The sequence below is a fragment of the Podarcis pityusensis genome (genome assembly GCF_964106645.2).
Source record: "Podarcis pityusensis genome assembly, chromosome: 8".
Lineage (NCBI taxonomy): Eukaryota > Metazoa > Chordata > Lepidosauria > Squamata > Lacertidae > Podarcis > Podarcis pityusensis.
The window spans coordinates 27,191,761-27,205,627 of NC_138033.1; the positions used below are offsets into that span (position 1 = coordinate 27,191,761).

General features: G+C 43.4%; 1 protein-coding gene across 1 annotated transcript in view; it reads right to left on the reverse strand.

Moving 5' to 3' along the window:
* The window catches only part of CLIC4 (chloride intracellular channel 4), a 48,470-nt gene that overhangs the window by 12,428 nt on the left and 22,175 nt on the right, over nucleotides 1-13,867 (reverse strand). The window contains exons 2-3 of the mRNA XM_081016840.1: nucleotides 12,800-12,909; nucleotides 1,366-1,491 (exon numbers count right to left, since the gene is read on the reverse strand). Of these exons, the coding sequence (XP_080872966.1) occupies nucleotides 1,366-1,491; nucleotides 12,800-12,909 (236 nt within the window). The remainder of the gene's footprint in view (nucleotides 1-1,365; nucleotides 1,492-12,799; nucleotides 12,910-13,867) is intronic.

Below are 13,867 nucleotides of genomic sequence, written 5' to 3' on the forward strand. Positions count from 1 at the left end.
CCCTTGCTCAACTCACCTTGGAATAAATATGGGTACAACTAAAATTCTGATTTAAGCTAGTTGTGAAACAGTGACTGATTTCTAAAAAGCTATCAACCAGGACACTGAACACCCACCTTGACTCATTTTAGCTGACCCTCACAACCAGTCACCGTTTGTGATCGCCACATGGGCTTGTGGTGAGTTTTGAAGGTGTGCCAACAACTCTAATGCCCAGTGTGACTGAGAGAGCAAATTCTTTCCCTTCTCTCCCAGCAATCAGGCTATGCAAGCGCTGAGCCACAGAGGTGCTGGAGAGCCTCAAAGCTCTGCAAGATGTCACTGGCACTGTGCCACTTAAGAGACACAAGGTCTGGGAGACTCCCTCCTCCCTCCCTCCCATGAGGCAGTAGAAGGATGAAAAGTGGGGAGGAAATCACTCAGACCATGCAGAGAGGCATCTCATTGCCTTGAAAGTCTGTCCAAAGTTCAGCATGAGGACAGAAATCTCAGGGGATTTCTCCAGAATTAAAGAGAAGATACCAGTTGCAGGCAAATTTGTGGGCCATGTTGGAAAAGAAAAATACAGTGAATTGGTTACTAGTCTGTATGGAAACTACTGCATTTCACCTTATGAAATTCAAACAGAACAAGAACACCCCTACGTACTCTTAAGGAGTTTGTAAATTCTAAGGAAAATTATTGTGGAAAACAAGACTTTAAACTAAGAAGATAGACTTGGTTTTATCCCAAGCATCGGCAATATCAGTAATTCCAACTTCATGTGGAGTTTTAAGATGGCAATTGCTGGTAATCATCAATCCCCTTTGGTCTCTCCTTTTACAAGTGAATAAAGACACAAAGACTCTTTTCTGTTCAGACCTGCTTGCCAATCTGTTGCGTTTAATAATTTTCAGGTCACAGAAATGCTTAACCAAGAGTTAACTTTCGGATCTGATCCTTGCTCACCCTGGCAGGAAAGAGCAATGCCAAGAGTGCAATAGCCCAGGGGTTTGGTGAGAAGTTTGATGGGAAGGAAGAAAAGGGGGGAGTCAAGGCAACGGAAAAGCTGACTGGTGTGGCTGCACGACCTGCTTGGCTGAAGCAAACCCCATGGTCAGAAATGTGAAATCCTATGCATTTCGCCTCTGTTGCACAAAGATACCATAGATAGCTTCGACAGGGTAGGAACAGCTTTTTGGCCCTAAGCCTGTAATAATGTACAGTTGCCATCTCTTATTGCTGATGAAGTAAGCTTGCAACTAACTTGCATAAAGAGTACATAGCAATATAGAGGATTAAGCAGTACCATCCTGAGAATTGGCAAAGACCACCACCACCAAAACAGCTTTCTGCAATACACCTCCCCTCATTAGTGACACTTACTTGGGTGGGCAGAGGACATCTTCGAGAAATTCTTCAATTTTGTTCACATCCGTCTTCACCTCATTGTTAAATGTTATGAAGGGCGGGTGAGTCCCCGGTGCCAAGTTCTGAAGGTCTGCAGGTTTCCTGCAAGAGTAGAGTTGTCTACATTAAAATTTTCAGTATGTTGAGCAATTCCGGCAGGGTCATGGTTAGTGCTATCAAGAACATAAGAGCCTGCTGAATCAGGCCAGTGGGCCGTCTAGTACAGCTTTCCTGTTCTCACAGTTGCAAACCAGCTACCTATAGGAAGCACACAAAAGCAAGATCTGAGCACAACAGCACTCTCCCCTCCTGTGGCTTCAAGCCACTGACATTCAGAAGCATTACTGCCTCCGGCCAATGAGGCAGAGCACTGCCATACTGGCTACTGGCCACTGATGGCCTTATCCTTCTCTTTTAGACATAAGGCAGTTATGGCCCAAGCACTCTGGGGAAACCCTTTTTAACCTGAGATAAATTAGGACAATTAAAGACATGGAGGTGTCCCTGAGGTAGAAGGTGGCTCCGCCGGGAATCCAGAACTCCAGGGACTTTGCCAGCAGGTTTGATAGAGCACAACATATCCAACCAGAGATATGCTGCACAATTTTACTTTTAAGGACTACGTAGTAAAATCTTCAAACTAATTTGGAAAGCTAGAAATTTCTTTATTATTCAAGCTGGGAAACGTTTATAAACCCGTAAGAGAAAAATCAGCAAAATTATGATCAGCTCTCTGTGCTTGCACTTCCATAGGACGTGTCATATTCACCCATAAGCTCACTTTACGCCTTGCATTGCACATTTCTTAGATGCATGCAGGTAACATTTAACGTGATGCATCCTATCTGGCTCATGGCGGGGGCACAGCTTTGGCTAACTGGATTTTTGAGGTTCCACCCACCTACACCTAAACGCATCTGTATGGTGCCATGAAGACTGCATTCTGCTGATACAGGCTCTGTTGTCTTAATCTCTGTTCCACAGGAAGTACAACATACACACACAAGCAGGCTAACACGGAGAGAGGAGCTCCATTGTGGGGGTTGGTCTGCTAAGCCAAAACAAGCCATTTAGCAAAATGTGCAAGAGCAGGTTATGACATCAAATTTGGGACTAGAGCTACTCCTCTAGGGGAAATATTTAGTTACTATGCTCCAGCCATTAATCTTCCCTCCAACCGACAGTAACACTTCCTAGCTCAAAACAATTTCACCACCCAGGGCAAGTGTGGATTTGTTTGGCACAGTCCTATTTCATGAGACTGTAGTGGCAGTTAGACCTGCAGGGGGAAAGCAATCCAGGCTCCTCAAAGCAGACACTCAGCTGCCATCAAGCCTGCTTCCTTCTGGGGCAGGCTGGGCCTCCTTTTCCCCAACACAGACTTAAAGGAATTACATGAAGGGGCAAACTACAGTACTATGAAAGTTTGTGTGCACTGGGGAATTCAGTGACAGTGAGATGAGACAGACACTGAGAAGTTTGGACTTTTTAAAGGGGGGAGTATGGGAGTGATTGGAGGAAAGGTGCTGTTAGTGGACATAGTGAAAGGAACATTAATGTTGTGGTTGCAATTTTCAGCGGTGTACAAAGGCTTTAAAAGGAGATCAAAGCAGGAGTAGAGAGTGGGAGCCTGTATAGAGGGGTAAGCTGCCTTGAGCCACTGGGAACAAACAGGCAGACTATACTGTACACCTGAATAGGATTTTCAGTCAACATCCTGCAGCAGGTGGCTGCTTCCAGTTTTGTGAGGCAGGGGCAAAACCTCAGACATTGGAGGAAGCTGTTGGCACTGCTGTGGCCTTTTCCACCTTCGCTAAATAATTCTGGTTGTCACAAAGCGAATCAGTCTTACATCAGTACTTTCTGCTGCAAAACATGCAAAGGGCAGAAGTAAATTGTGCATATACACATCTTTAAGTCCCTACATATATTCCTTCGGGGGGACCCCAATTAAGCTGGATTTCTCCACATGCACATAGCTGGGCACTTAATGTATATACACATGTCTTCCACACTTCGTGCCAACACCACAATAAAGTTTAGCTGATGCTTCCTGCCACAATAATGTCTAGCACTGCCCTAGATTATTGCCCATTTGAGGCACACACACAATGCCCATTTGACCTGTACCACATACACTGGGAAACTCTAGAGACAGCACTACCAGTAAAGTGAACCACCAGAATGGATTTGGCGTAAGAGAACCATCTCCCCACCATCATTCCAGTGGTAAAAATCTGGCAATCACTCAGTGATGCAAAAGACAAAGTACAGCCTTTCATGTCCAGCTTAGCTGACTTTCCCACATTTGAGGTTAGGTGAGGGATGCTCAGTCAATCATGAACTGACCTCAGCACTGCACTTTGCAGGGTATTAACTCAGTATTTTAGTAAGCCAGAAGCACACAAGATCTTCACACAAAACCAGTTTTAGAATTTAGCACTGAACCAGACATGCAGCAAGCAGGACAGGCAGAAGCTTGGTACAACAAATGGCCTGAAAAGCCATGGGGAGTTGAACAGATGTATAAACTAACAAGCAAAACTAAAAGGGGAAAAGAATCAACACAAGGCAGCCACCAGACCTCTCCTCTGAACAGGGGAAACTTCGAAAGCAAGCACAGCCACAACTTGATGTCTTGCCATTATTCCCATCTGCTTAGAGTTTTCAAAGAATGAGAAAACAGGGCTCTCCATAAAACAAGGTGTCCCATGCCAAAGCTAGATTTAAGTTATCAAAAAGTGCTGATCAGCCACTGCTTCTTCACCCCAGGATCCCATGTATAAACGGATACACATAAGTATTATCAGAGACTGGACTAATTCAGCCATCCTACAACTGTTATCTTGGGATTCCATCCAGCAGCCTAATTTTTTGCATGTTAGGGTTTGTTTTCATATCCTCCACCTCCACCTCCCAAGTGCTAGTTTGGTTAATAATTTGGAAAACTCCAAAGCTTACTCAGTATTTGGGAGACAATTTTGTTGGTCCTACCTAAAAAGTATTGCCTAGCAGTAATAGGCCTTTCTTTTACACGCTAGTCATGCCATTTCTTGGTAGATGAATTTTGTGCAATGTTACACCAAAACCACTATTCAGTAATTCAGGAACACAGGAAGCTGCCTTACACTGAGTCAGACCACTAATCCATCTAGCGGCTAGTCCAATTCAGCCTCTCCCAGATTTTTGTTTCATGGCAGAGAATAAGAGCAGAACATTCAGCTGCCACAAACCTGCCCTTAACTGTGTGCACACACTCAAAGTGTTCCTAATTTGTCCTTCTCCAAAAGCTGCTGAGATTTGTGAGTCAGTTTCATACCTTAAGTAGCTTAAGCTTCAATTAAAACACTGCTGTGTACACCCACAATAATTACAGAAAATTACTGGAGTGGCTCTCCTCCAGTTTCTCCCATTGGTTAGAGGAGGTTCTTTTCAGATGGGAAAAATAGTGGCAAATCATACCTTTCAGGTGTGAAGGGTGCATTCTGTTCTGGGAGCAGGCAAGACCAAACCCTCAGCAAATGTCAAAACAAGTTCTGAAAGGGGGTGGGGCTTCTGGCAAACTACACCCCCTCTCTAAAAACAGGCAAATTAAACCTACTGCTGTCACAATCCCCCTTAAGCATCCTCAACAGCTAGTCAGTTCCCTTACAGTTTCCTTTACCCCTTCTTCCCTGTTGGCCACACCTGTTTATGTTGCATGTTTGCATCAGTCTAAATGAGCTTTTAGCGAAACACATCTGGTGCTAATGATGTCAAATTTATTATTTATTATTATTATTATTATTATTATTATTATTATTATTATTATTATTATTATTATTAGGAATCTGTAGCATCTTCTTTCCAAACCAATCCTTCTGGCACCTGGCATAAAACTGAAGCGTCTTTCCACTCTGCTTTCCAATGCAAAGCATTTAGGCTGTCAACCAGAGAACAACAGAAAGTCACTCTGCACCAGAGAATTATGGTCAATGTCAGCTCCCAGTTTAACACCGTAGGTTCAGGCTGTGTGGGTGGCTCCCAACTTTGTTATGTAGAAGCATAGCAAAACCATACCTTGCATCTCTAGGGATAGTCTACTACTGTTCTGGCTGAGGTAGAGGACGTTTTTAAGGAAAGGAGAGAGAATGTGAAATAAGTGTATGCGAGTAATCATATTACTCAAAAGTGTGCATGATGTCTTAGCCTGGCAACCTAATTCAAAGACATTGTTTGTACCGGTCTGCCTGCCAACAGATACTAGTATACATAATAGGTGTGCAAGAGCCTGAAAGAGCCAACTCTCATCCCATTTACAAAAAAACCTCCCCTGCCTGGAGGCCAATCTTACTCACCACAAGCGAGTGCTCTTTAAGCCTTTCCTATGGCACACAGCTGAAACCGCATCCATTTAACAGGCGTTCCCACCCATGCTGCAAGTGATGCAGCTGTATGGGCCACGACTACCATGCTGTAACTACTAACTTGTCTTCTGTGCATCCATGGGAAGGGAACCTGTCACTATACCACTGTCACTATACCAGCCTTGTATTTAACAATTTAAATTCATGGGGGGCCACTAGGGGCGCATCGGAAGATGGCTGACAATAACATCTCTCCGACCCACACGAGGTAACTAAGAGGCTGTGATGGGAGTAAACAGCCTCCCGCCCCCCCCCAAGCGTGTGGGGGGGACTGCCCTTGCCTGCTGTGCCCTATACCACCCCCGAATTTGAGGCAGAAAGCCCTTGTGCGGACTTCGGTGCTCCTGGACGCTGTCTCTGATTCGCGCCTCTAGCTGCAGCAACTTCAAAAGAAACAATTAGGAGGAAGCGAATGCACATATTTCAAGGAAGAATGGGGAGTAAAGACTGCTAACCGAAGAGATCTCTGAGAAACAAGACGGGTCGGAGGAACAGGAATAAATCATGAGAAGACACAGCAAGGCTCGGTATGTCCGGCAACGGGACTGGATGGGGGAGGGGAAAAACTTTCTTTTCTCTATGTGATTAACCAAGAATCCCCCCCCCCCCAAGTCAGAAATGCCGTTTAAATGACTTAAGCTGAGGATTTAAGACTGTGTGGAGATAATTTTCTAACCAAAGCACGTTTTAAGGAGACCGTGGAAAGTATAAGAGCTTTGGAATGACGCAGCAAAAAATAGCGTCGCCATTTTGGCAAGTTCTGTCGAAAGGCTTATGTCTGGGAGGAGGAATAGTTTTGTTTTCATACCGTGGGTGAGCCTCCTCAGAGGGACTAAAGACAGATTAGCGAGACTGATGATGGAAAGAGTGCTTTTATTTATGAAAGTGATGATATATGGATACCATCTCGACATGATGATTGGACGAACGGAAAATTCACACAGGATTATAACTGGTGTTTACCTGCTTAAGGAGATTATCAGAAGAGATCATAAAGAAAAAAAGAAAAATATACGAACAAGATGAGATGTGAGAACAGCAAGATAGGACTGGATAGAATTATGAACATTATTTGGACAGATTTGTGGATATTAACGCAGCAGCAAGAAGATGATTGGAATCCCCTTTGGAACTTGAAATATGGGCCCCCCCAACAAAAAATATAAAATTCGGCTTTGTAACTTGGAATTTATGTGATGTGATTTGATTTGATTTGATTTGATTTGATTGGTCGGTTAATAAAAATTATTTAAAAAAAACAACAATTTAAATTCATTGTGGGAGATTGCATTGAATTCTATGTAGGGAAGTGAGCAAGCTGGCAGTGGAGGAGGGATGGTTTCTGTGAGAACTGCAGAAGAAGAAACGGCCTCTACTGCCAAAACCATCATAGAAATGCAGCAGGCTGGCTAGGGATGGAGCAGGACCCCTCCATCCCCTCCATCAGTCTGCTTGCTAGGAGGTCATTTTTGTTTTATTTATTTTTCACTCGTCTGCTCAGAGGTAGTAGCTTACATTTCACTTTTAGTCGGTAGGGCTGTCCCCAAGTGGTGGTGGTGGTGGTAGGTTGGGCAACTCACAGTGTGTGGGTCCCACCATTGCCTTAGGTACAGGGTTGGGGAAGTAGCTCCTATTCAAACAAACACACACACACACACACTCTCCAGGGATGGCCCCAAATGGAAGAGGCAGCCAATCCTCCTCTGTGACCAGCATAGCATGCAGCCTATTAACAGGTGAGTAAAAAAACAACAACAAATATATGCAGGTTTACAACTTTTGTGAGCTATTTACACAGTTACCGTTTATTTATGGCAGGCATAGGCAAACAACCCTCCAGATGTCTTGAGACTACAATTCCCATAATCCCTGACCACTGGTCCTGTTAGCTAGGGATGATGGGAGTTGTAGTCCCAAAACATCTGGAGGGCTGAGTTTGCCTATGCCTGATTTATGGCATTGCACATACACCTCTCAACATACAATGTAAATAACTCAATATTAGCAGCTAAAGCAGTTAAGATACAAAAAACAACTCCAGTTAAATCTAAAAACAATACAAAGCAGACACCCACAGCAAAGACATATTCATCCAGCTGGGAAAGCTGGTTGGGACAGAAATGTCGTCAATTGTTTCTGCAAAGTGCAGGTTGTGGGTGCCTGTCTTGTCTCAACAAGAACACTGTTCTATATACTGGAAACCCTGCTCTGATTTACATGCAACCAAAGCCCCAAGCTTGTACCCCATCCTTCCTCCAAGAAGCTCAGAGAAGGATACAGGATTTACCCCAATGTCTTCTAATAGCCCCGTGAGACAGATTCAGCCTAGGTATTGACTGACTTGCTCAAAGCCACACAGGGAGCTCCATGAAGCAAGTAGGGTTTTGAACCTGGATTTCACACATCCGCTGTCTCTTATGACACTGGCTCTCACCTGAGGCAAGCGAGATAGACTGGAGTAGTTGGGAGCAAGAGGCCAGTTCTTAAAGAGACTTAATAAAATACTTAAGCATCTGGGCTATTACCCAACTCAGAGTGAAGTATAAGACAGAGATGGCCAAAAGAGGACAAAAGCAAGTTGTGTGTGTCTCGGGTGGAGGCTGTTAAGCCCAAAAAAAGTAACAAACAACAGTGACCTATGGAACATTGCTATAAATACCCTGGTAAAAAGAACTTCCATTTCTTCCAGGCTAGTAAAGAGAGAGTGGCTCAAGCTGAGAGTCATTATAGCATGCGTCACTTGGTGGCGGTTTTTTTTTTTTTTTTTTTTTTTTTTTTTTTTTTTTTTTTAAGATTCACTGGACAAGTGCCCAGACAATAGGCTGACCAGAGTTATAAAAAGGCAGCCTATGGGACAGGTTATACATTTGTAATAGACAAGTTCCACTAGGTTCACACTAGAACAGATGCAAAGTTAACTTGCTTAACCTCAGACCCAAGTTGGGCAATTCCTTCTCCACAAACCTACAGCTACATCCCTCCACCAATAATCCCTAGTGATCTTAAACTGATGGTGGGACAGCCTCCATTAGGGTCTACAGCAGAGGTAGGGGGCCCGTGGTCTGCCAGTTGTTGCTGGACTCCAACTCCCATCAGCTCCAGTCAGCATAGTGAAGAGAGAAGAAATGGAAGCTGAAGTCCAGCAACCTCTGGTTGAGCATTTAACCATTAACCATCACGAACCATTGAGGATATGGTTCCTCTAACCCAGGGGTCGGCAACCTAAGGCCCATGGGCCACAAGCAGCCCACAGGGGTAATTTAACTGGCCCCCGAGCCGCCCGCTCAGCGAGTCCCCGCGCACTGCGCTAAACCGGCGCAGCACAGCGACTCACTTCCTCAGCACCGGAAATCACACCTGCAGAGACGCTGGAAATCGCGTCTGCGCAGGCGCAGATGCCGGAAATCACAGGCAGGCATGTGATCCAGCCCACGGAGGGATCTCCACTAGAGTGAACCGGCCCAGGCAAGGTAAACCTTGCTGACCCCTGCTCTAATCACTAACTGGTCTCCCGGGGGCTCATCATAATTCTTCCCCATTGCCACTTCAGCAACAACAGCAGTGTGTAATCATGTGGGCTGACCGATTAAGAGTCAGACTCGTATCAGGTGGCTGGATTCTGCTTAACAGGGGCTCAGGGGTTGCAAGAGTTCCTTTCTGAACCTCTCAATTCTGCACCTCAGCAGCATCACTAACTGACATAACCAAGTCAGTAGGTTAGGCAACTGGTTTCAAGATTTCTACCTTCAGGAAACTTGCTTCAATTTAGTGATGGCCACCAACTGGGGTGGCTTTAAAAGATTAGACAACTTTATGGACAACAAGACTATCAATGGCCCCTAAGCCACAACAGCTATGTTCTCCCTTCACAGTTTGAGGCAGTATGCCTCTGGAGACCAGTTGCTGGGGATCACACGCAGAGGAAGGGCTGTTGTACTCAGGTCCTGCTTGTAGGCATCCCATAGACATCTCCTTAGCCACAGTAAGAGCAGGCTACTGGACGAAATGCCCCATTGGCCTGATCCAGCAGGGCTGCTCTTATGTTCCTATTTTGTTTACCAACCTTTCATTATTTGCCTAAGACTCCTTGCAACTTGGAAAGGGATCCTGCAAGGAACACTCTCAGCTTGCTAGGCCTGTTGGCCTCCACTTTAGCACTTCTGTCATGCCAAATGCACCCTAGAATACAGCATGTACATTGAAAATAACATACAGTAAAGTGTAAGTAAACTATCATGCATGCTTTCCTGAATGTTATTGCTGACAGAGAAGCTTCCAGACTTATGGGGAATGCCAGGATTTCCTGGAACACCATCTGACAAGTACTTGCTCAGCGTTTTGGAGGTGGGGGTTCAGTTCATTTTAAAGAAAGTAGTCCTCAAGCAATTTTTTAAAAAAATCAAAGCCAAAAGCTTGCCCTGCATTCTCGAACAAATTCTGCACACTGCAGCTATGCTCTGGCCAACAAAAGAAGTCTAATTCTTGCACACAAACACAAGCTGCATTCCTGAAGAGGGAAAAGAATGAAGCCTCTGTCTTTACTGACTACAGAGAAGCAGAAAACCTATGAGCACTTTGGGGGGGGGGCGCTAAGTGTGTCTCCATTTAGTCCACACATATTTTTGCTTGTGGCCTTAGCTACTAGCAGAGTTTAACTGGAAATAACCTCTTGTTAGCAGCACTATATTTAACAAGACTGCACAAAGGAAAAAGCATGTCACAGAACAACAAGCTTGCAAGATTTAAGTTTTTCCTGTGCCCCACAATTGCTTGCTTGTGAACTTTTGTACTGGGAAGAGCCCAGCACAATGTGAAGTCCAAATCCTGATCTCGTTAGCAAAAGAAAAATAAGTTTGGAACCTCATTAACAGAGCTGTAATACAATACAAGCAGAAGAGAAGTTGTGAATAGCTACCTTATTAAGATAACATTTCTTTAAAAGTATTAAGTGGGTTATAAATGCCTTAAATAAAAATATCATTCAATGAAACGAGCACAGAAGTACAAACATGGCAGGCAACCACATTAGTCTGAGCTATTTTCCTAAAGTCCAAGTCATCATTCCCTTCAACAGGCACTCAACTAGCTGAGTTGAGAAGAATCTTGGGAACTGTAGTTTAAGACTGCTAGGAATTGTAGCTCTGTGAGGTGTAAAGACAAAATCCTTTTAGAAAGGATATGCCACAGAGGCTGTGCAGATGAAGAGATATAATTCATTAGCTTTTGACAGCACCTATTCATGCAGGTTATTCAGAGAATTGGAGTACAGTGGTACCTCGGGTTACATACGCTTCAGGTTACATACGCTTCAGTTTACAGACTCCGCTAACCCAGAAATAGTACCTCGGGTTAAGAAATTTGCTTCAGGATGAGAACAGAAATCGTGCTCCGGCGGCGTGGCAAAAGCAGGAGGCCCCATTAACTAAAGTGGTGCTTCAGGTTAAGAACAGTTTCAGGTTAAGTATGGACCTCCGGAATGAATTAAGTACTTAACCCGAGGTACCACTGTACAATGATTTCAAATTATTGTTTCAGTTTATTACCAGCCCTTCACCATAAGGCCCCAGGGTGGGTTACAACAATTTAAGGTACAATACAGTGGTGCCCCACAAGACGAATGCCTCGCAAGACGGAAAACCCGCTAGACGAAAGGGTTTTCCGTTTTTGAGTTGCTTCGCAGGACGAATTTCCCTATGGGCTTGCTTCGCAAGACGGAAATGTCTTGCGAGTCTTGAGATTTTTTTTTCGCTTTTCCCCCCTTTATCTAAGCCGCTAAGCCTTTAATAGCCTTTTAGCAGCTAATCCGATAAGCCGATAAGCCTTTAATAGCCGCTAAACCGCTAATAGCGCTAATCCATTAAGCCGCTAATAGGGTTGCTTCGCAAGACGAAAAAACCGCTAGACGAAGACTCTCGCGGAACGGATTAATTTCGTCTTGCGAGGCACCACTGTATTTAAAACAGTTTAAAATAAATTACACTCCCAAGAATAGGGTAACAGTGATATAGCTATAGATTTTTTGTTGTTTAGTCATTTAGTCATGTCCAACTCTTCGTGACCCCATGGATAAGAGAGCTATAGATAAATAGATATAGTCAGGGCAAAGAGGTATGTCTTCCACATACAATGGAAACTGCATAATGAAGGTGCCAAATGTACCTCTGTGGGCAAGGAATTCCACAACTAGGGGCTGCTACAAAAAAGTCCTTTCCAAAGCCCCTGCAGCCACCCCCAAGCTTCTGAGGACAGCAGAACTACAAAGAGGGGCCTCTCTGCTTATCTGAACACCCAAGAGGGTCTGCAAGGAGGCAAGAGGTCTGTAGGGAGGCAGTCTTTCAGGTATTTGGAGCCTAAGCATTTTAGATCTGCTGTGCCTATTTATAGCAGCTATTGGAAAATCTGGTCCACACATCAACTGAAAAATGCAGAGAACATCCATACTGGGCAGGGTTCTTGCACTTCAGAATTATTAATCCTTGGACATTTGGATCAAAAATGTCAAGTGCACACAGCTGTAATTGTCAGTTTATCCTTCGTTAGAAGAATGCTAAAAAGGCACAATCCAGGCACATTTTAGCAATTTTAGGTTCCATGGGTTTTGATAGAATACATTTAAGCACATGCTCAAATCTTACTCATTGGACCACCTGGGCCAATCATTAGGCAGCTGATTCGGGGTGTCACGAAAGGTAAGCAAATTGATAGCTATTTCAAGAACGGACCTCCGGAACGAATTAAGCACTTAACCCAAGGTACCACTGTACTGTTTACATCTTCCAATTTTCCACATAACATATCCTTGCTTCAGTTATTATGTCTGATATTAACTCTCCGATACAGAGGTTTAATAAATCTTCAAGATGTCAAGAAAGTAATCGCACAGGATTTATCTCCCAGCAGCAGCAGCTAGAATCTGCTGTGTAGGAAAGAAGACCCTATTACTTAAATCTCTCAAAGATAACCAGATATAAAGTAGAAATGTGAGGGAGTGTCATGTTTCCTACCTTTTCAAGTCAACTGTTGTTACACTAAATACCACTCCTTTCAGCCAAAGAATCATGAAGAGTCTCTGAGAAAAGGGGCAGTTGCCTATGCTTTCACCATCACTTCCAGCCTGCGAAAAGAGGAGGAAAAAACATTAATACAAGTGCACCAGATGCCCAGATCCATTTTCTGTCACCCATTAGCAGTGATGAGAGCTTCAAGAACAGTTTTGAACTGAAAAAAAATTCATTTGCAAACTAAAGGTAATTTGCATGGGGAAATTTGCATCAGGATTTTTTTAAAAAAACCTTTTCACTGGATTTTGTAAACAGGGATCATAGGAATAACAAATGATACAAATGAAAGACCAAGGCTTCTCATGTTATTTGTATATCACAAAAATAGCATAAACATTAGTAGTAATATCCATAACATATGGTTCAATATTAATAGTTAATGTTTGTTCGTGTACTGGTTTAAACAAAAACAAATGGGGAACAGGATAGAACTGAGTTAACAGATAACATTCAACACCGAACAGCTGAAAACCTAATCAGAAGCCCTTGTGGTTGTGCTTAGATTAAGTATGAGTAAAAGCCACTTTTCCTATTATGTTACCAACAACACAATACAAAGTGTTGGTCTATTGATGAACCGGGGGGCAAGGGGTTTTTAAATCTAGATCAACCAGATTGAGCCAAATGTTGATGTGGTGGGATTGTTCATTTTCTGGAATACTGGCATGTGCTATGAAATTAAACCATGGTAAACACCAAGGTAAAGTCATTTTTTTCCTTATCTCTCCATGTGTCAACTGTAGGTTATTTGTGGATCTCTCATGGAGGGCTGTTTTCCAAACTGTTTTGTACCAAATGTCTATCGTTGTACCAGAAAGGGTTTTCCAGTGTCGGGTTATATTGTATCTCGCCATTTGTAATAAATGTCTTATTAATTCTTTATTATATAAATCCAGATTGTTTTCTTAAACTATATTTAAAAAAGCTAATTCTGGCTTGGCTTCTAATTGTTGCTTTGTTGTTTTATCAGTTTCTTGGAATATCGAATTCCGGAAAGGCTGGATTTTCATA